This window comes from Ranitomeya imitator, chromosome 5 (genome assembly GCF_032444005.1).
Source record: "Ranitomeya imitator isolate aRanImi1 chromosome 5, aRanImi1.pri, whole genome shotgun sequence".
NCBI lineage: Eukaryota > Metazoa > Chordata > Amphibia > Anura > Dendrobatidae > Ranitomeya > Ranitomeya imitator.
Window position 1 is genome coordinate 277,237,151 of NC_091286.1, and position 23,580 is coordinate 277,260,730.

A 23,580-nucleotide genomic window follows, 5' to 3' on the forward strand; every position below is an offset into this window, starting at 1 on the left:
AAAATTCAACAAGAATTTGATTTGCATAAAATCGATTTGTTCATCTCTACAAAATGGATATTCTTTAAAAGTAAAAACAAACAAATAATCATAATCATGGGAGTAAATTGACTCAAATTTATAATGAGTATACTGGCTTCACAACAATTTTTTTTAAAAAATCACACGGATAATTCTACCACATATTTTACTCTACTGAATTTTTTTTAATTATATGATTTGTATAAAACGCATCTGTTATATAAACTTGAGTTCTAATGTGTGCTGCAATTATTTTCATGAGATTACCTAGTAAGAAGTCAAGACTTCATTATTGACCACATCATACCCGCTTAGATATGGAAGAACACAATAAACATCACTTTGACTCCGACGATCAGACATGATTGTTCCGACCTGTTAATCATTAATGCTGCTGATCTGATCACCACCATTTTTCTAGCTTTTTAAGACAATAGATAACCCAATTCATTGCCGCTACGTCACATCCAGTCCAATTATCTCTGCCCCTACTTGACTTTTTGTCAAAATAAAAGCACCTAGAATTCAAGGCACCAACCTGTTGATGAACAACTGCCTTTCGTTTGATAAGAGATTTATGCCAACAAAAGGGCGTGTTTATAGATATACTTTAAAAAAGCAAGCAATGGCAAACCATTCTGTATGGTCTTTGTCAGACCAGAAAAGCAAATAGCCCACGAAGCCTCAGGAGCATTATACAAAGAGAAAGCAGAAGCTCAGATCATTTATATCTCCCTGGATCTTCTAGGAGAGCATTAAACCCATATATTGATGCCTTCTTCTGGGAATAATCTTTGAGCTCTGTTCACTTTGAACTTTTTTTGTGGACTTCTTTTGATACATTTAATGATTAAAAAAAACGTATAGCTCGTAGCATGCCAACTGAGCAGTTTTCTGAGACTCTGGAAGGAGAGTGCCCTTTCCAGAATGGTGAATCTCACGAAAAGAATAACCCAAGGATAGAGGACAACTATGGAACAATGGTAGGAAAAGAACTGTCATTCTCTCAGGGATTATGTAATGAAGGGGAAGATCAAATTATGCTGACTCCAGAGGACGAAGAAACATCTAATTGCATTGGAATAAAAACAGGTAATCAATATCACTATTATTGTTACAATTAATATTATTATTATTATTACATGTAATATATATATATATATATTATTTATTATGAATACATATATAATTCTAATTATTACTAGCATATGTAATATATATTTAAATATGTATATTAATTATTTATTGTGAATATTTGTATAATAAATAATAATAATTATTACTATTATTATTACTTTTAAGCATTTTATTGTACAGTGAAAATCCTCAAGATTAACATCCATAATTGTGTATAATTTTAAAATGTAATATATTTTTGCATAGAATTTGATTTCATTTACCATCAAGAATAATTATTCTCAGTGTAAGAGATCTTGTACATAGCCAGATTATACCACCATATTTTACAAAGTCGTAACACGGGCTTCACAGAGGTGCATGAGGCTTCGTCATGCTTCAGTTTCATGTATAGACAGAGTTTTATTTCCAATGGGCTGTGTAAAGTTCGGAGCATGATTAATTAAGTAGTGTTCCTCAAGAGAAGCATTGCATACGCATGGAATTTGCTTGGGGATATAGGACAATGCAAGGATGCTGGATGGCTCTGTACCAGAGGATCAATGCCACTGTCCATGAGCACTATGTATAATCTGAACAGCTATTTCATACTTGTGTTCTGAATGGGAAACGAACACAAGCTGAATAAATGTACTGACTGCGATTTTGTTACTGTCTATATGTAGAACTGCACATGGCAAACGACACATATTCTTCAGACGATGAAGATTTGGATGTTATTTATAGGAAAAACAGTACAATGTGCAACAAGATCTCTCAGAAGAAATCAATCACACAGATTATTAAGGATAAAAAGAAGCAGACACAGCTTACTTTACAGTGGTGAGTACCAGTGTTCTTCCATGTGCACGAGCTTTAAGGTCACAGAGTGAAACGGTCTAAAATACAAGAGTACTGGAAACTTACGAGTAAATGAGAGATGTGCATGTACTGTTAGTTAAAAAAGGGCCCAACTGTGCAGCTGATATAATGACACTAGGTATTCATGCAACGGTTTGCATTGTTGAAATCATAAATCGCAATAGATCGATTCTGGTTGCCTGTTTTGGGAAAGTCTCTTTTTCAGACTTAAATGGTGTCTCACCAAAACAAGATCTTTTACAAACAGTATTATACGTATGTGGTGCACTAATATGATGGATTCTGTTCTCAGCACTGCACCTATATATGTCCCAAAAAAATGAATTCTCTAATGTTGCAGACGAATGTTAAAATGTGAGAGTGGTTGATACCGATGGTGCAGGACATCCTTTCACTATCAAGATCCATCATATTACTGCTCCATATATTTTTGATACTACTTCCGCGTTGGTGTACTTAATAGAAAGTATAGCAGAAGACTTCTGTGACATTATCTGTCACTTTACTAAAGGACCATGTATAGGTTTGTTTAATTCCATAGGCTATAATGATATTGTATCTTTTAGATCTTATAGCTGTGCCCTTTTACTGACCTAATTATCTGGGTCCATACAATCCTGCCTGTGATTCAGTGTTGTCTTCTTTTTCTCTTTCATACATGACATTACTTTTTGAAAAAGAAAATAAAAGTATAATTGATCTATATTTTATATAAGCCACTAATAGGCAGTCATTAGTATTGATAAATATACAAGTGACTTGTCGTTACAGGCTAGAAGAGAATTATATCGTATGTGAAGGAGTTTGCTTGCCTCGGTGCATACTATACGCACATTATTTAGACTTCTGCAGGAAGGAGAAATTGGAGCCAGCTTGTGCCGCAACTTTTGGAAAGGTATGTACTTGATCCTTTAACCCCTTCATGACCCAGCCTATTTTGACCTTAAAGACCTTGCCGTTTTTTGCAATTCTGACCAGTGTCCCTTTATGAGGTAATAACTCAGGAACGCTTCAATGGATCTTAGCGGTTCTGAGATTGTTTTTTCGTGACATATTGGGCTTCATGTTAGTGGTAAATTTAGGTCAATAAATTCTGTGTTTATTTGTGATAAAAACGGAAATTTGGCGAAAATTTTGAAAATTTCGCAATTTTCACATTTTGAATTTTTATTCTGTTAAACCAGAGAGTTATGTGACACAAAATAGTTAATAAATTACATTTCCCACATGTCTACTTTACATCAGCACAATTTTGGAAACAAAATTTTTTTTTGCTAGGAAGTTATAAGGGTTAAAATTTGACCAGCGATTTCTCATTTTTACAACGAAATTTACAAAACCATTTTTTTTAGGGACCACCTCACATTTGAAGTCAGTTTGAGTGGTCTATATGGCTGAAAATACCCAAAAGTGACACCATGCTAAAAACTGCACCCCTCAAGGTGCACAAAACCACATTCAAGAAGTTTATTAACCCTTCAGGTGCTTCACAGCAGCAGAAGCAACATGGAAGGAAAAAAATGAACATTTAACTTTTTAGTCACAAAAATGATTTTTCAGCAACAATTTTTTTATTTTCCCAATGGTAAAAGGAGAAACTGAACAACGAAAGTTATTGTCCAATTTGTCCTGAGTACGCTGATACCTCATATGTGGGGGTAAACCACTGTTTGGGCGCACGGCAGGGCTTGGAAGGGAAGGAGCGCCATTTGACTTTTTGAATGAAAAATTGGCTGCACTCTTTAGCGGACACCATGTCATGTTTGGAGAGCCCCCGTGTGCCTAAAAATTGGAGCTCCCCCACAAGTGACCCCATTTTGGAAACTAGACGCCCCAAGGAACTTATCTAGATGCATAGCGAGCCCTTTAAACCCCCAGGTGCTTCACAAATTGATCCGTAAAAATGAAAAAGTACTTTTTTTTCACAAAAAAATTCTTTTAGCCTCAATTTTTTCATTTTCACATGGACAACAGGATAAAATGGATCCTAAAATTTGTTGGGCAATTTCTCCTGAGTACACCGATACCTCACATGTGGGGGTAAACCACTGTTTGGGCACATGGTAAGGCTCGGAAGGGAAGGAGCTTCATTTGACTTTTTGAATGAAAAATTATCTCCATCGTTAGCGGACACCATGTCGCGTTTGGAGAGCCCCTGTGTGCCTAAACATTGGAGCACCCCCACAAGTGACCCCATTTTGGAAACTGGACCCCCCAATGAACTTATCTAGATGCCTAGTGAGCACTTTAAACCCTCAGGTGCTTCACAAATTGATCCGTAAAAATGAAAAAGTACTTTTTTTTTCACAAAAAAATTCTTTTCGCCTCAATTTTTTCATTTTCACATGGGCAGTAGGATAAAATGGATCCTAAAGTTTGTTGAGCAATTTCTCCCGAGTACGCCGATACCTCATATGTGGGGGTAAACCACTGTTTGGGCACACGGCAGGGCTCGGAAGGGAAGTAGTGACTTTTGAAATGCAGACTTTGATGGAATGGTCTGCGGATGTCACGTTGCGTTTGCAGAGCCCCTGATGTGCCTAAACAGTAGAAACCCCCCACAAGTGACCCCATTTTGGAAACTAGACCCCCAAAGGAACTTATCTAGATATGTGGTGAGCACTTTGAACCCCCAAGTGCTTCACAGACGTTTACAACGCAGAGCCGTGAAAATAAAAAATCATTTTTCTTTCCTCAAAAATGATGTTTTAGCAAGCAATTTTTTATTTTCTCAAGGGTAACAGGAGAAATTGGACCCCAGTAATTGTTGCGCAGTTTGTCCTGAGTACACTGGTACCCCATATGTGGGGGTAAACCACTGTTTGGGCACACGTCGGGGCTCGGAAGTGAGGGAGCACCATTTGACTTTTTGAATACAAGATTGGCTGGAATCAATGGTGGCGCCATGTTGCGTTTGGAGACCCCCTGATGTGCCTAAACAGTGGAAACCCCTCAATTCTAACTCCAACACACCCCTAACCCTTATCCCAACTGTAGCCGTAACCCTAATCACAACCCTAACCCCAACACACCCCTAACCACAACCCTAACCCCAACACACCCCTAACCACAACCCTAATTCCAACCCAACCGTAACCCTAAGGCTATGTGCCCACGTTGCGGATTCGAATGAGATTTTTCAGCACCATTTTTGAAAAATCCGCGGGTAAAAGGCACTGCGTTTTACCTGCGGATTTAACGCGGATTGCCAGTGTTTTTTGTGCGGATTTCACCTGCGGATTCCTATTGAGGAACAGGTGTAAAACGCTGTGGAATCCGCACTAAGAATTGACATGCTGCGGAAAATACAACGCAGCGTTTCTGCGTGGTATTTTCCGCACCACGGGCACAGCGGATTTGGTTTTCCATAGGTTTACATGGTACTGTAAACCTGATGGAACACTGCTGCGGATCCGCAGCTAAATCCGCACCGTGTGCACATAGCCTAATTCTATGTGCACACGCTGCGGAAAACGCTGCGGATCCGCAGCAGTTTCCCATGAGTTTACAGTTCAATGTAAACCTATGGAAAACAAAAACCGCTGTACACATGCTGCAGAAAAACTGCACGGAAACGCAGGGGTTTACATTCCGCAGCATGTCACTTCTTTCTGCGGATTCCGCAGCGGTTTTACAACTGCTCCAATAGAAAATCGCAGTTGTAAAACCGCAGTGAAATGCACAGAAAAACCGCGGTAAATCCACAGCGGTTTAGCACTGTGGATTTATCAAATCCTCTGCAGAAAAATCCGCAGAGGACCAGAATACGTGTGCACATCCCGAACCCTAACCCTACCCCTACCCCTAACCCTACCCCTAACCCTACCCCTAACCCTAACCCTAACCCTACCCCTAACCCTACCCCTAACCCTACCCCTAACCCTAACCCTACCCCTAACCTTAACCCTAGCCCTAACCCTACCCCTAACCCTAACCCTAGTTCTTACCCCAACCTTAGTGGGAAAAAAAAATTATTTTTTTTATTGTCCCTACCTATGGGGGTGACAAAGGGGGGGGGGTCATTTACTATATTTTTTATTTTGATCACTGAGAGAGGTTATATCTCAGTGATCAAAATTCACTCTGGAACGAATCTGCCGGCCGGCAGATTCGGCGGGCGCACTGCACATGCGCCCGCCATTTTGGAAGATGGCGGCGCCCAGGAAAGAAGACGGACGGACCCCGGGAGGCTAGGTAAGTATAAGGGGGGGAGATCAGGGCAAAGAGGGGGCGTCGGAGCACGGGGGGTGCATCGGAGCATGGGGGGGTGGATCGGAACACGGGGGGGTGGATTGGAGCACGGGGTGGGGGATCGCTGTGCGGGGGGGTGGATCGGAGCACGGGGGGGGAATCGCTGTGCGGGGGGGGTGATCGGAGTGCGGGGGGGTTTGATTGGAGCACGGGGGGTGTGATTGGAGCACGGGGGGAGCGGACAGGAGGACGGGGGAGCCGAGCACAGGACGGAGGGGAGCGGAGCACAGATCGGGGGGCTGGGGGGGCGATCGGTGGGGTGGGGTGGGTGCACATAAGTGTTTCCAGCCATGGCCGATGATATTGCAGCATCGGCCATGGCTGGATTGTAATATTTCACCAGTTTTTTAGGTGAAATATTACAAATCGCTCTGATTGGCAGTTTCACTTTCAACAGCCAATCAGAGGGATCGTAGCCATGGGGGGGTGAAGCCACCCCCCCTGGGCTAAACTATCACTCCCCCTGTCCCTGCAGATCAGGTGAAATGGGAGTTAACCCTTTCACCCGATCTGCAGGGACGCGATCTTTCCATGACGCCACATAGGCGTCATGGGTCGGATTGGCACCGACTTTCATGACGCCTACGTGGCGTCATGGGTCGGGAAGGGGTTAATGCGTAAATCTTTTTAGGTATGTTCACATGATAAGTAAAGTTCCCATGTGTGAACATTCCCTTTCAGTTCAAACATACTTGAATTTATTATAATTGTGGAAATGTTGACACAGTAGTGTGAAAATTAGTAGATTTCACCTTTTTCGTTTTTGCATTTTCATTTCTAGCTCCTCTTCTTCACAAAGTCATAACTTTTATATATTTAGGAAAATATAGCCTTTTGGGGCTTAGTTTTTGCAGGGCAAGTTGACCTTTTGAATGAAATAATTGATTCAGAAATCAGGAAAAATATTCCAAATGAAATGTACCGTATATTCTCGAGTATAAGCCGACCCAAGCATAAGCCGACCCCCCTAATTTTGCCACAAAAAACTGGGAAAACTTAATGACTCGAGTATAAGCCTAGGGTGGAAAATTCAACAGCTACTGGTAAATTTCAAAAATAAAAATAGATACAAATAGAAGTAAAATTAATTGAGACATCAGTAGTTTAAGTGTTTTTGAATATCCATATTGAATCAGGAGCCCTATATAATGCTCCATACAGTTTATGATGGGCTCCATAAGATGCTCCATATTAAAATATGCCCCATATAATTATTATTATTTATTATTATAGCTTTATATCTTCTATGGCGCTTTACATGTGAGGAGTATACATAATAAAAACAGGTACTTGAACAATACAAGTCACAACTGGTACAGGAGGAGAGAGGACCCTGCCCGCGAGGGCTCAAAATCTACAAGGGATGGGAGAGGATACAGTAGGTAAGGATAGAGCTGGTCACGCAGTGGTTTGGTCGATCGGTGATTACTGCAGGTTGTTGGCTTGCCGGAAGAGGTTTCGATGGTAGGTGAGAGTCTGATATGTTGTGGGAAAGAGTTCCAGAGTAGGGGTGATGCGCGACAGAAATCTTGTATGCGATTGTGGGGAGAGGAGATAAGAGGGGAGTAGAGAAGGAGATCTTGTGAGGATCAGAGGTTGCGTGCAGGAAAGTAACGGGAGACAAGGTCACAGATGTATGGAGGAGACAGGTTGTGAATGGCTTTGTATGTCATGGTTAGGCTTTTATACTGGAGTCTCTGGGTAATGGGGAGCCAGTAAAGGGATTGACAGAGGGGAGAGGCCAGGGAATAGCGGGGGGACAGGTGGATTAGTCAGGCAGCTGAGAGAGTGCAAGAGTGTTCGAGGGGAGGCCACAGAGCAGGAGGTTACAGTAGTCGAGGCGGGAGATGATGAGGGCTTGGACTAGGGATTTTGCAGATTATTGGTTTAGCAATGTACGGATCCATGAAATATTTTTGAGTTGAAGGCAGCAGGAAGTGGAAAGGGCTTGTATATGCAGTTTGAAGGAGAGATCAGTGTCAAGGATTACCCCGAGACAGCAAGCTTGTGGGACTGGGGAGAGTGGGCAGCCGTTTACTGTAATGGATAGGTTCGTTGGGGGGCTCGCGTGAGATGGGGAAAGACAATGAATTCTGTTTTGTCCATGTTAAGTTTTAGAAAACTAGCAGAGAAGAAGGATGAAATAGCGGATAGACATCGAGGGATTCTGGTTAGTAGGGTGGTGATATCTGGTCCAGAGATGTAGATCTGTGTGTCATCAGCATAGAGATGATACTGAAAACCGTGAGATTCTATGAGATGTCCCAGGCCAAAAGTGTAAATGGAGAAGAGCAGGGGCCCTAGAACTGAACCTTGCGGGACTCCGACAGATAGGGGGCAAGGTGAGGAGGTGGTATGTGAATGGGAGACGCTGAATGTTTGGTCAGTTAGGTATGACGAGATCCAGGATATGGCCAAGTCTGTGATGCCAAGGGATGAGAGGATCTGTAGTAATAGGGAATGGTCCACTGTGTCAAAGGCAGAGGACAGGTCCAGGAGGAGGAGGATAGAGTAGTGTCGCTTGCTCTTGGCGGTTAATAGGTCATTGGTGACCTTAGTTAGGGCAGTTTCAGTGGAATGGTGTGACCAGAAGCCTGATTGTAAGCGGTCGAAAAGGGAGCAGGAAGATAGATGGGAGGACAGTTCAAGATGGATGTGTTGTTCCAGTAGTTTTGAGGCATAGGGGAGAAGTGATATAGAGCGATGGTTAAATACAGAGGATGGGTCAAGGGAGGGCTTTTTGAGGATAGGTGTGATTGAGGCATGTTTAAAGCTTGAGGGGAAAACACCAGTTGTTAGTGATAGGTTGAATAGATGGGTTATAGTTGGAATGAAGACTGTGGCGAGGATTGGGATGAAGTGGGAAGGGATCGGGTCAAGTGCACGGGTGGTGAGATGCGATCTTGAGAGTAGAGTGGAGAGTCGATCTACTGTAATAGCGGAGAAGTTGGTTTTGGAGGTGGAGGGCTGGGTAGTTGGGAGGAAGGGCTCTGGGGGTTGTCAACTAAAACTGTCTCTGATGTTCTCAATCTTCTGCTTGAAAAATGAGGCAAATTCTTCAGCTGAGATGAGTGGGGATGGAGGAGGTGCTGGGGGATGGAGGAGAGAGTTGAACGTGTTGAATAACTGTTTAGGGTTGTGAGACAGGGAGGATATGAGAGATGAGAAGTAGGTTTGTTTAGCTGTGGCGAGTGTGGTCTTGAAAGTAGTGAGGGACTGTTTGAATGCGATAAAGTGCTCGTTGGAGTGGGATCTTTTCCATCTCCGCTCTGTAGCCCTGGAAGCTCGCCTAAGTTCTTTGGTCAGGCTGGTGTGCCAGGGCTGTCTGTTGATTTTGCGAGCTTTGGTATGTGTAAGAGGGGCAAGAGATTCCAAAGTTGTGGCTATTGTGGTGTTATATAGAGTGGCAGCGTCATCCACATTGTGTAGGGAACTTATGTCTGTGAGAGGGAGGAGGGATTCAGAGAGTGAGTGTAGATTGAGGTGTTTAAAATTTCTGCGAGGGTGTGCAAGTTTGTGGGGTGGGGATTGTAGACAAGGAGTGGAGAGGGAAGAGAATGTGAGTAGATTGTGGTCAGAAGGAGGAAGAGGTGAGTTAGAGAGGTTAGTTAGGGAGCAGAGGCAGGTGAAGATGAGGTCCAATGTGTGACCATCTTTGTGAGTGGCTGCAGAAGACCATTGAGTGAAGCCGAAGGAGGAAGTGAGAGATAAAAGTTTAGTGGCAGCTGAGAGGGAAGTGTCAATGGGGATGTTGAAGTCGCCCATGATGATAGTGGGGATGTCCGCAGAAAGGAAATGAAGTAGCCAGGTGGTGAAGTGGTCAAAGAAGGTGGTGGCTGGCCCTGGGGGGTAGATGGCAGCCAGTTGGAGGTTGGTGGGGGCATAGATGAGCACAGAGTGCACCTCAAAGGAAGGGAGGGTAACACAGGGTGGCAGTGGGATTGGGGTGAAGGAGCAGTTATCTGACAGGAGAAAACCAACTCCTCCGCCATGCTTGCTGCTGGGGCGGGGTGTGTGAGAAAAGTGGAAGCCACCATATGAAAGTGCAGCAGGAGAGGCTGTGTCAGAAGGGGTGAGCCAGGTTTCGGTGATGGCGAGGAAGGAAAGTTTGTAGTAGCAAAAAGATCGTGGATTTAGGAAAGCTTGTTGCAGACAGAGCGACCGTTCCACAGAGCTCCTTTAAGTGGGACTGGGGAAGTGGGGGCTGGGCGAATGGGTATAAGGTTAGAGAGGTTATGGAAATTTGTGATAGAGCATGTATGGGAGGTAGAACTGACTGTGGGGATGTGGTGAAGAGGACCAGGATTTGGAGAGATATCACCATCAGTGAGAAGGAGCAGAGAAAGTGTCAGCAGGTGGGAGCAGGAGAGGGCATGAGGGGGCTGTCTGTGCTTGGAGACAGAGGATTATATGTTATGGAACAGTTCTGAGGAGGAGGTGAGGTGGATGGGGAGGATTGAAGAGGAGATGAACAGTTCTTTACTAGGAGTAGGGATTAGGGGAGTTTGCAGAAAGTGAAAAATTATAGGGGTGAAAGTGAAAACAAACAAAAACATTGTTTACAGTGACTGTGTCCAGTTACCTTCAGTTCCCTTCTGGTTCAATTCTGGTTTTAATTCTAATTTAATCTTCACACTTCTAGGACACACTTATAGGAATCACACAGCAGACTAAAGTCATTGCAGACTTGGACTAAGTGCATTCAGGTGTGAAGCAGAGAGGAGTGGTCTCTGCTCATCTTGGTCAGAGAATTAAGGGTGGACCAGATGCATACAATCAAGCATTGAGTAAACAAGGTCATAAATAACACACAGTGAGCAGGGGTTAGCTGAAAGACATACCATGAGAATGCTAGGAGCAGAGGAAAGTCTGTGTGGAAAGTTGGGTGATGTACTATGTGCACTTCATAGACAGACAAGGCTGGAGAGCTGGGTGCATGAACATACCATGAGAATGCAAGCAGCAGAGGAAAGTCTGTGTGGAAAGTTGGGTGATGTAGTATGTGCACTTCATAGACAGACAAGGCTGGAAAGCTGGGTGCATGAACATACCTGTAGGAAGAATAGACATGCAGGTTAGAGTGCTATGGTGGCAGATAGCAGGGCACAGTCTATATACATCCTTCTGGTTTTAATTCTAAAATTAATCTTCACACTTCTAGGACACACTTATAGGAATCACACAGCAGACATAATGCTATAGAGGTATAATGCTGCACAAATCCTGAGTATGGCCCCATAAGATGCTCCATACAGACATTTGCCCCGTATAATGCTCCTCAAATGTAGATTGTGGCCCCATAAGATGCTCCATACAGATAATTGCCCCATATAATGCTGCACATGGCCACATAATATGCCCCATACAGATATTTGCCCCCATATAATGCTGCACATGGCCACATAAGATGCTCCATACAGATATTTGCCCAATAAAATGCTGCACATGGCCCCATAAGATGCTCCATATAGAAAACTGCCCCATATAATTCCCTCAATGTCTGTCTGCTATTTCATCCTTCTTCTCCACTAGATTTCTGAAACTTAACATGGACAAAACAGAATTCATCATCTTTCCCCCATCTCACACGACCTCCCCAACGAACCTATCCATTACAGTAAACGGCTGCCCACTCTCCCCAGTCCCACAAGCCCGCTGTCTTGGGGTAATCCTTGACACTGATCTCTCTTTTAAACCACATATCCAAACCCTTTCCACTTCCTGCCGCCTCCAACTCAAAAATATTTCACGGATCCGCACATTCCTAAACCAAGAATCCGCAAAGACCCTAGTCCATGCCCTCATCATCTGCCGCCTTGACTACTGTAACCTCCTGCTCTGTGGCCTCCCCTCTAACACTCTTGCATCCCTCCAATCTATTCTAAACTCTGCTGCCCGACTAATCCACCTGTCCCCCCGCTATTCCCGGCCTCTCCCCTCTGTCAATCCCTGCACTGGCTCCCCATCACCCAGAGACTCCAGTACAAAAGCCTAACCATGACATACAAAGCCATCCACAACCTGTCTCCTCCATACATCTGCGACCTCGTCTCCCGGTACTCTCCTGCACGCAACCTCCGATCCTCACAAGTAGTGTTGCGCGATACCGTCCGATACTTGAAAGTATCGGTATCGGATAGTATCGGCCGATACCCGAAAAGTATCGGATATCGCCGATACCCGATACCCGATACCAATACAAGTCAATGGGACACCAAGTATAGGAAGGTATCCTGATGGTTCCCAGGGTCTGAAGGAGAGGAAACTCTCCTTCAGGCCCTGGGATCCATATTAATGTGTAAAATAAAGAATTAAAATAAAAAATATTGATATAATTACCTCTCCGGAGGCCCCTGGACATCACCGCTGGTAACCGGCAGACTTCTTTGCTTAAAATGAGCGCGTTTAGGACCTGAGAATGCCGTCGCGGCTTCTGATTGGTCGCGTGCCGCTCATGTGACTGCTACGTGACCAATCAGAAGCCGCGACGTCATTCTCAGGTCCTAAATTCCTAGAATGAGGAGTTTAGGACCTGAGAATGACGTTGCGGCTTCTGATTGGTCGCGTGGCGGTCACATGAGCGGCACGCGACCAATCAGAAGCCGTGACGTCATGGAAGTCCCTAAACGCGCTCATTTTAAACAAAGAAGGCTGTCGGTTACCAGCGGTGATGTCCAGGGGCCTCCGGAGAGGTGAGCATATCAATATTTTTTATTTTAATTCTTTATTTTACACATTAATATGGATCCGATACAGATTCCCGATACCACAAAAGTATCGGAACTCGGTATCGGAATTCCGATACCGCAAGTATTGGCCGATACCCGATACTTGCGGTATCGGTATGCTCAACACTACTCACAAGATCTCCTTCTCTACTCCCCTATTATCTCCTCTTCCCACAATCGCATACAATATTTCTCTCGTGCATCCCCCCTACTTTGGAATTCTCTACCACAACATATCAGACTCTCGCCTACCATCGAAACCTTGAAAAAGAACCTGAAGACCCACCTCTTCCGACAAGCCTACAACCTGCAGTAACCATCGATCGACCAAACCGCTGCACGGCCAGCTCTACCCTACCTACTGTATCCTCACCCATCCCTTGTAGATTGTGAGCCCTCGCAGGCAGGGTCCTCTCTCCTCCTGTACCAGTTGTGACTTGTATTGTTCAAGATTATTGTACTTGTTTTTACTATGTAAACCCCTCCTCACATGTAAAGCGCCATGGAATAAATGGCGCTATAATAATAAATAATAATAATAATAATAATAATATAATGCTGCACATGGCCACATAATATGCCCCATACAGATATTTGCCCTCATATAATGCTGCACATGGCCACATAAGATGCTTCATACAGATATTTGCCCCGTATAATGCTCCACAAATGTTGATTATGATCCCATAAGATGCTCCATACAGATATTTGCCCCGTATAATGCTCCACAAATGTGGATTATGGCCCCATAAGATGCTCCATACAGATATTTGCCCCCATATCATGCTGCACATGGCCCCATATAATGCTGCACATGGCCCCATACAGATGCCTCATACAGATATTTGCCCCCATATCATGCTGCACATGGCCACATAAGATGCTCCATACAGATATTTGCCCCATATAATGCTGCACATGGCCACATAAGATGCTTCATACAGATATTTGCCCCCATATCATGCTGCACATGGCCCCATACAGATGCCCCATACAGATATTTGCCCCCATATCATGCTGCACATGGCCACATAATATGCCCCATACAGATATTTGCCCCCATATCATGCTGCACATGGCTATATAAGATGCCCAATACAGATATTTGGCCCATATCATGCTGCACATGGCCCCATAAGATGCCCCATACAGATATTTGCCGCCATATAATGCTGCACATGGCCCCATACAGATTCCCCATACAGATATTTGCCCCATATCATGCTGCACATGGCCACATAATATCCAAATGGTGGTGCTAAATGGCAACATAAGGTGAGAAAGATGAAAATGAGCACTCACTGCTGCTCACTTGCCGGACTATTACCACATCAGTCGTAGCTGTATGATACAGGAGGGATGTGGAGACCACAAAAGAAATGACCAACTAGAAATAACTATAATCGAATAAAAAACTCTTTATTGAATACAAATATTATAAAAAATACTATGACACAAATAGAACAGAGATGGGGAAATTGTACAAGACACAATACAGGTACTACCATATAACTACCAAGGCGTGTAGACCAAACACTGGCTCCCTATAATGCATATATATACGATGTGAGTATGGGGAGAAAACACCAATATGACAGGATGGCTGATGTATGCGTGATGTGAGCACACTACATCACACTAGTCACTATACACTGGAACCTACAGATGGATAGTGTAGGCCTCCATCATAAATATACTACTGCACAAATGTGAACAGGGCCCAGAGGACTAGATGGCTATAATCGTCCAGGGTAACCGCTAGAACCATGCTAGTGGAACACTAAGCTAACTAAACTTATTTATAAATAGTAGCCATGACCAGAATCGCTTATCCCGACACCAGGAAAACAACCAGGAAGGTACAAGTGCACCCATGTCATATCAAACAGACCACATAGTGACGATCTCTGTTACCTGGTCCTGGGCGGTTAGCAAGTGTATACCAGATGTGGGGCCGACATGTCTACCCGACGCGCGTTTCGGAGCCGGGGCTCCTTCGTCAGGGGTGCGTGTCAGAATACCACTGTGCCGGTGTTTAAATACACTCCCGCCGATATCTGCAGCGGCGTCCGCCGGAAATGACGCAGGCGTTGCCAGGACAACCCCTAACTCACAGCGGCGGCGACGTCATGCAAGGGCGCCGCCAGAGTCATGGCAACCGCCCGAGCATATAGACACCGCAAGCCGTCGGGAGCAGCGGTGCCCGGCACGCATGCGTACAGGTGGCGCATCGGCAGGTAAAGGACTCGGGCTATAATGGGGAAATCCAATCAGCATTGCAGGTAAGATAATGGTAAAAACCCCTAAATAGGCTGATTGGAAAAACTTGTAACTATACTTATAAAAAAATACCTCTACCAGGCGCAACTGTGCCATCTACGGCAATTATCATGGCCCCAAATTACAGCACTGAACCCAATATACCCACCACAGGCAATGTAAATGTGATGACCGGCACAATAACACTAGTATGAGATTGACTGGCAAACGCCATATCACCATAAACAAAAGAAATAAGAATAACAACAAAATACACCAAAAATGATAATGCACAAAAAATAAAAATAACAAATGAAACATAAAATAACAGTGTAAACATGACACATTTTGGGAAAAGAAAAAGAAAAAAAGCAAAAAAGCAGGAATATGACCACCGACGAGATGGGGACCCACAAGATGGGATTCGATGATGATTCTCCAAAGAACGAATTGTCTGGAACATCATACGGTGGACGAGATATGGCTTGGGTCCAATCAGAAAGTCATCTGACATATCCACAAAAATTTGAATAAATCTAAAAGATTAAAAACAGTGTTAAAAACAAATATAGGTGTACCCGATCATGTACCCAACCATATCCTATACACCAGACAGGATCACAGGAACGACGCAAAGCTAATGGTCTCGTTCAACCCGTGGGGATGGACGCTATTAAGCGTCCATATCCACCGAGTCTCAAGCTGTGCCAGCCGTTGTGAGATATTCCCGCCCCTTATATTTGACTCAATCATGTCGATACCCTTGACATATAGAGCACTGCTATCACAGTTATGATGAGATTTAAAATGTCACGAGCAGCTGCCTCGATCCCCCGAACGTGCTCTCTTACTCTAATCTTTAGTTTACGTGTTGTCAACCCCACGTAGATCAAAGGGCACGGGCAGGATGCATAGTATATAACATGCCTGGACGTGCATGTTATATATTTCTTGATATAAAACATCTTATGTCCCGTGGAGTCCACAAATGTATCCGCTCTCATGTTTTTACAGGCTATACACTTGCCACAGGTACGACAGCCTCCTCTCAGTCTATTGTTAGGGTCATTTAAGAATGTCCTTGAGGGAACACCTGTATGGTGGCTGCGCACTAAGTGGTCCCGTAAGTTCCTTGTCCTACAGTACGTAATCATAGGTCGATTGGGCACCAATTTAGCTAACGTAGAATCGGTTCGAAGGATAGGCCAGGCTTGCTCCAGGGCAGTATGTATGGCACCTGCCCGTGAGTTGAAATTGGTCACAAACCTGATAGTATCAGACCCGTCACCCCTTTCTTGATTCCCGTATAGCAGTGTATCTCTATTGCTATGCTTGGCACGTAGGTATGCCCTTTTAATCGCACGATTGCTGTACCCTCGTTCTTTGAAGCGGGACTTGAGAACATCGGCCTGTGCTTCAAATTCAACGGGAGTGGAGCAGATGCGGCGTAAACGCAAAAATTGTCCGATTGGGACTGAACAGACCATATGCGCTGGATGGGAGGAGGAAGCATGAAGGAGCATATTAGTGGCAGTGGGTTTTCTATAAATTGTAGTTTGAACAATATCGGCCCTGTCTCTAGTTAGCCTAACATCAAGGAAATCAACACTAGAACCATTAGATGTTGCTGTCAATTTGATATTTCTATCATTATCATTCAAAGCAGCCACAAACTCAGAAAAGGTCTTCTGGTCACCCTGCCAGACTACAAGAATGTCATCTATGTAGCGCGTCCATGGCCACATAAGATGCCTCATACAGATATTTGCCCCCATATCATGCTGCACATGGCCGCATAAGATGCTCCATACAGATATTTGCTCCATATGCTGTTGCTGCGATTAAAAAAATAAAAAAAATTACATACTCACCTCTCCGGCCCCCGGCACTTGCTATAGTCACCTGCTCCCTGTTCCACCGCTGACCGCCGCTGTGTCTTCCCCATCCTCTGCACCGACGTTCAGGAAGAGGGCGGCACGCACACTAATTGCGTCACATCTCCCTCTGACCTGAGCATCACTGTTATGACCTGGTGGTCAGGACAACAATGGACCTGGTGGTTAAGAGCACACGGAATGACCTGATAGTTACTGATAATATAGGACGAGCTCTGGGACGTGGGAACTCTGCTGACCGCAATCCCTAATCCTATCAACCACACTAGAAATAGCCGTGGATTGCGCCTAACGCTCCCTATGCAACTCGGCACAGCCTAAGGAGCTAGCTAGCCCTAAATATAGAAAAATAAAGCCTACCTTGCCTCAGAGAAATTCCCCAAAGGAAAAGGCAGCCCCCCACATATAATGACTGTGAGTAAAGATGAAAATACAAACACAGAGATGAAATAGATTTAGCAAAGTGAGGCCCGACTTACTGAACAGACTGAGGATAGGAAAGGTAGCTTTGCGGTCAGCACAAAAACCTACAAAAAGACCACGCAGAGGGCGCAAAAAGACCCTCCACACCGACTCACGGTGCGGAGGCGCTCCCTCTGCGTCCCAGAGCTTCCAGCAAGCAAGACAACAATCAAATAGCAAGCTGGACAGAAAAATAGCAAGCCAGAGAAAAACAAGCCGTCATTTAGCTTCTGCTGGGAAGACAGGTCACAAGAACGATCCAGGAGTGAACTAGACCAATACTGGAACATTGACAGGTGGCATGGAGCAAAGATCTAAGTGGAGTTAAATAGAGCAGCCAGCTAACGAATTAACCTCGTCACCTGTGAAAGGAAACTCAGAAACACCCACAGCCACCAGAGAAAGTCCATGGACAGAACCAGCCGAAGTACCATTCATGACCACAGGAGGGAGCCTGACAACAGAATTCACAACACATCACTGCAGAAGACACAGTGGCGCCGACGGTGGAACGAGGAGCAGGTGAATATCGCGCACTGCCCCCATCTGTTATGACCTGGTGGTCAGGACAATAATGGACCTGGTGGTTAAGAGCACACGGAATGACCAGATAGTTACTGATAATAAAGGACGAGCTCTGGGACGTGGGAACTCTGCTGAACGCAATCCCTAATCCTATCAAACACACTAGAAATAGCCGTGGATTGTGCCTAACGCTCCCTATGCAACTCGGCACAGCCTAAGGAACTAGCTAGCCCTGAAGATAGAAAAATAAAGCCTACCTTGCCTCAGAGAAATTCCCCAAAGGAAAAGGCAGCCCCCCACATATAATGACTGTGAGTAAAGATGAAAATACAAACACAGAGATGAAATAGATTTAGCAAAGTGAGGCCTGACTTACTGAACAGACCAAGGATAGGAAAGGTTACTTTGTGGTCAGCACAAAAACCTACAAAAAGACCACGCAGAGGGCGAAAAAAGACCCTCCGCACCGACTCACGGTGCGGAGGCGCTCCCTCTGCGTCCCAGAGCTTCCAGCAAGCAAAACAACAATAAAAATAGCAAGCTGGACAGAAAAATGGCAAACCATACAAGAAATAAGAAATAAACCACATAAGAAATACAAGCTGGAACTTAGCTTCTGCTGGGAAGACAGGTCACAAGAACGATCCAGGAGTGAACTAGACCAATACTGGAACATTGACAGGTGGCATGGAGCAAAGATCTAAGTGGAGTTAAATAGAGCAGCCAGCTAACGAATTAACCTCGTCACCTGAGGAAGGAAACGCAGAAACACCCACCAGATGAAGTCCATGGACAGAACCAGCCGAAGTACCATTCACGACCACAGGAGGGAGTTCGACAACAGAATTCACAACAGTACCCCCCCTTGAGGAGGGGTCACTGAACCCTCACCAGAGCCCCCAGGCCGATCAGGATGAGCCAAATGAAAGGCACGAACCAGATCGGCAGCATGAACATCAGAGGCAAAAACCCAGGAATTATCTTCCTGACCATAACCCTTCCACTTGACCAGGTACTGGAGTTTCCGTCTCGAAACACGAGAATCCAAAATCTTCTCCACCACATACTCCAACTCCCCCTCAACCAACACCGGGACAGGAGGATCAACGGATGGAACCACAGGTGCCACGTATCTCCGCAATAACGACCTATGGAACACATTATGGATGGCAAAAGAAGCAGGAAGGGCCAAACGAAATGACACAGGATTGATAACCTCAGAAATCTGATACGGACCAATGAAACGAGGCTTAAACTTAGGAGAGGAAACCTTCATAGGAACATAACAAGACGACAACCAAACCAAATCCCCAACACGAAGTCGGGGACCCACACAGCGCCGGCGGTTAGCGAAACGTTGAGCCTTCTCCTGGGACAATGTCAAATTGTCCACCACATGAGTCCAAATCTGCTGCAACCTATCCACCACAGTATCTACACCAGGACAGTCCGAAGACTCAACCTGCCCTGAAGAGAAAAGAGGATGGAAAACCGAGGAAAAAGACAAATCAATGCCCATCCTTGCACAAAAGGATCGCCAAAACCTCGAAACAAACTGGGAACCTCAGTCAGAAACGATGTTCTCCGGGATACCATGTAAACGAACCACATGCTGGAAAAATAATGGCACCAATTCAGAGGAGGAAGGCAATTTAGACAAAGGTACCAAATGGACCATCTTAGAAAAGCGATCACAAACCACCCAAATGACCGACATCTTTTGAGAGACGGGGAGATCCGAAATAAAATCCATAGAAATATGCGTCCAGGGCCTCTTCGGGACCGGCAAGGGCAAAAGCAACCCACTGGCACGAGAACAGCAGGGCTTAGCCCGAGCACAAGTCCCACAGGACTGCACAAAAGAACGCACATCCCGTGACAAAGACGGCCACCAAAAGGATCTAGCCACCAAATCTCTGGTACCAAAGATTCCAGGATGCCCAGCCAACACTGAACAATGAATCTCAGAGATAACTCTACTAGTCCATCTATCAGGGACAAAGAGTTTCTCCGCTGGGCAATGGTCAGGTCTATCAGCCTGAAATTTTTGCAGCACCCGCCGCAAATCAGGGGAGATGGCAGACAAAATTACCCCCTCTTTGAGAATACCCGCCGGCTCAGGAACACCCGGAGAGTCAGGCACAAAACTCCTTGACAGGACATCAGCCTTCACATTCTTAGAGCCCGGAAGGTACGAAACCACAAAATCAAAACGGGAGAAAAATAACGACCATCGAGCCTGTCTCGGATTCAACCGTTTGGCAGACTCAAGATAAGTCAAATTCTTGTGATCTGTCAAGACCACCACGCGATGCTTGGCTCCTTCAAGCCAATGACGCCACTCCTCGAATGCCCACTTCATGGCCAACAACTCACGATTACCAACATCATAATTACGCTCAGCAGGCGAAAACTTTCTAGAAAAGAAAGCACATGGCTTCATCACCGAGCCATCAGAACTTCTTTGCGACAAAACAGCCCCTGCTCCAATCTCAGAAGCATCAACCTCAACCTGAAACGTGAGCGAAACATCTAGCTGGCACAACACATGGGCAGAAGAAAAACGACGCTTAAACTCCTGAAAAGCCTCTACAGCTGCAGAAGACCAATTGACCACATCAGCACCCTTCTTGGTCAAATCAGTCAATGGTTTAGCAACAGTAGAAAAATTAGCGATGAAGCGCCGATAAAAATTAGCAAAGCCCAGGAACTTTTGCAGGCTCTTCACAGATGTCGGCTGAGTCCAATCGTAAATGGCCTGGACTTTAACAGGGTCCATCTCGATAGTAGAAGGGGAAAAAATGAACCCCAAAAATGAAACCTTCTGAACTCCAAAGAGACACTTTGACCCCTTCACAAACAAGGAATTCGCACGAAGGACCTGGAACACCATTCCGACCTGCTTCACATGAGACTCCCAATCATCCGAAAAGACCAAAATATCATCCAAATACACAATCAGGAATTTATCCAGGTACTCTCGGAAGATGTCATGCATAAAGGACTGAAATACTGATGGAGCATTGGAAAGCCCGAATGGCATAACCAGGTACTCAAAATGGCCCTCGGGCGTATTAAATGCTGTTTTCCATTCATCGCCTTGTTTAATACGAACAAGATTATACGCCCCTCGAAGATCTATCTTGGTGAACCAACTAGCCCCTTTAATACGAGCAAACAAATCAGACAGCAACGGCAAAGGATACTGAAATTTGACTGTAATTTTATTAAGAAGGCGGTAATCAATACAGGGTCTCAAAGAACCATCCTTCTTGGCCACAAAAAAGAACCCTGCTCCTAACGGTGATGACGACGGGCGAATATGGCCTTTCTCCAAGGATTCCTTTATATAACTCCGCATAGCGGCGTGTTCTGCCACAGATAAAATGAACAATCGGTCCTTAGGAAACTTACTACCAGGAATCAAATTAATTGCACTATCGCAATCCCTATGAGGAGGTAGGGCACTGGCTTTGGGCTCATCAAATACATCCCGATAATCCGACAAAAACTCTGGAACTTCAGAAGGAGTGGAAGACGAAATAGACAAAAATGGAACATCACCATGTACCACCTGGCAACCCCAGCTGGACACAGACATAGATTTCCAGTCCAATACTGGATTATGAACCTGTAGCCATGGCAACCCCAAAACGACCACATCATGCAGATTATGCAACACCAGAAAGCGGATATCCTCCTGATGTGCAGGAGCCATGCACATGGTTAATTGGTTCCAGTACTCAGGCTTATTCTTGGCCAAAGGCGTAGCATCAATTCCTCTCAATGGAATAGGATAAGGCAAGGGCTCCAAGAAAAAACCACAGCGCCTAGCATACTCCAAGTCCATCAAATTCAGGGCAGCGCCTGAATCCACAAATGCCATAACAGAATAGGATGACAAAGAGCAAATCAGAGTAACGGACAATAGAAATTTAGACTGTACCGTACCAATGGTGGCAGACCTAGCGAACCGTTTAGTGCGCTTAGGACAATCGGAGATAGCATGAGTGGAATCACCACAGTAAAAACATAGCCCATTCTGACGTCTGTGTTCTTGCCGTTCAGCTCTGGTCAAAGTCCTATCACATTGCATAGGCTCAGGCCCATGCTCAGATAGTACCGCCAAATGGTGCACAGCTTTACGCTCACGCAAGCGTCGATCGATCTGAATGGCCAAGGACATAGACTCATTCAGACCAGCAGGCATGGGAAATCCCACCATGACATCCTTAAGGGCTTCAGAGAGACCCTTTCTGAAGATTGCTGCCAGGGCACATTCATTCCACTGAGTGAGCACAGACCACTTTCTAAACTTCTGACAATATATCTCCGCTTCATCCTGACCCTGACACAGAGCCAGCAAGATTTTCTCTGCCTGATCCACTGAATTAGGTTCGTCATAAAGCAATCCAAATGCCAGGAAAAACGCATCAACATCACGCAATGCCGGATCTCCTGGTGCAAGGGAAAATTCCCAGTCTTGAGGGTCACCACGTAACAAAGAAATAATGATCTTTACTTGTTGAACAGAGTCACCTGAGGAGCGAGGTTTCAAGGCAAGAAACAATTTACAATTATTTTTGAAATTCAAGAACTTAGATCTATCACCAAAAAACAAATCAGGAATTGGAATCCTAGGCTCTGACATCGGATTCTGAACCACAAAATCTTGAATGTTTTGTACCCTTGTAGTGAGATTATCCATCCAAGAGGACAGACCTTGAATGTCCATGTTTACACCTGTGTCCTGAACCACCCAGAGGTAAAGGGGAAAAGAGAGACAAAACACACTGCAAAGAAAAAAAAATGGTCTCAGAACTTCTCTTATCCCTCTATTGAGATGCATTAGTACTTTGGGCCACCTGTACTGTTATGACCTGGTGGTCAGGACAATAATGAACCTGGTGGTTAAGAGCACACGGAATGACCAGATAGTTACTGATAATAAAGGACGAGCTCTGGGACGTGGGAACTCTGCTGAACGCAATCCTTAATCCTATCAAACACACTAGAAATAGCCGTGGATTGCGCCTAACGCTCCCTATGCAACTCGGCCAGCCTAAGGAACTAGCTAGCCCTGAAGATAGAAAAATAAAGCCTACCTTGCCTCAGAGAAATTCCCCAAAGGAAAAGGCAGCCCCCCACATATAATGACTGTGAGTAAAGATGAAAATACAAACACAGAGATGAAATAGATTTAGCAAAGTGAGGCCTGACTTACTGAACAGACTAGGAAAGGTTACTTTGCGGTCAGCACAAAAACCTACAAAAAGACCACGCAGAGGGCGCAAAAAGACCCTCCGCACTGACTCACGGTGCGGAGGCGCTCCCTCTGCGTCCCAGAGCTTCCAGCAAGCAAATCAACAATAAAAATAGCAAGCTGGACAGAAAAATGGCAAACCAAAGAAATACAAGCTGGAACTTAGCTTCTGCTGGGA

The 23,580-nt window shown here is 44.8% G+C and overlaps 1 protein-coding gene across 1 annotated transcript in view; it reads left to right on the top strand.

Moving 5' to 3' along the window:
- Positions 1-896: 896 nt before the first annotated feature.
- RFX6 (regulatory factor X6) overlaps positions 897-23,580 on the top strand; it is a 248,889-nt gene continuing 226,205 nt past the window's right edge. Inside the window, exons 1-3 of the mRNA XM_069726189.1 lie at positions 897-1,113; positions 1,824-1,980; positions 2,791-2,914. Of these exons, the coding sequence (XP_069582290.1) occupies positions 897-1,113; positions 1,824-1,980; positions 2,791-2,914 (498 nt within the window). The remainder of the gene's footprint in view (positions 1,114-1,823; positions 1,981-2,790; positions 2,915-23,580) is intronic.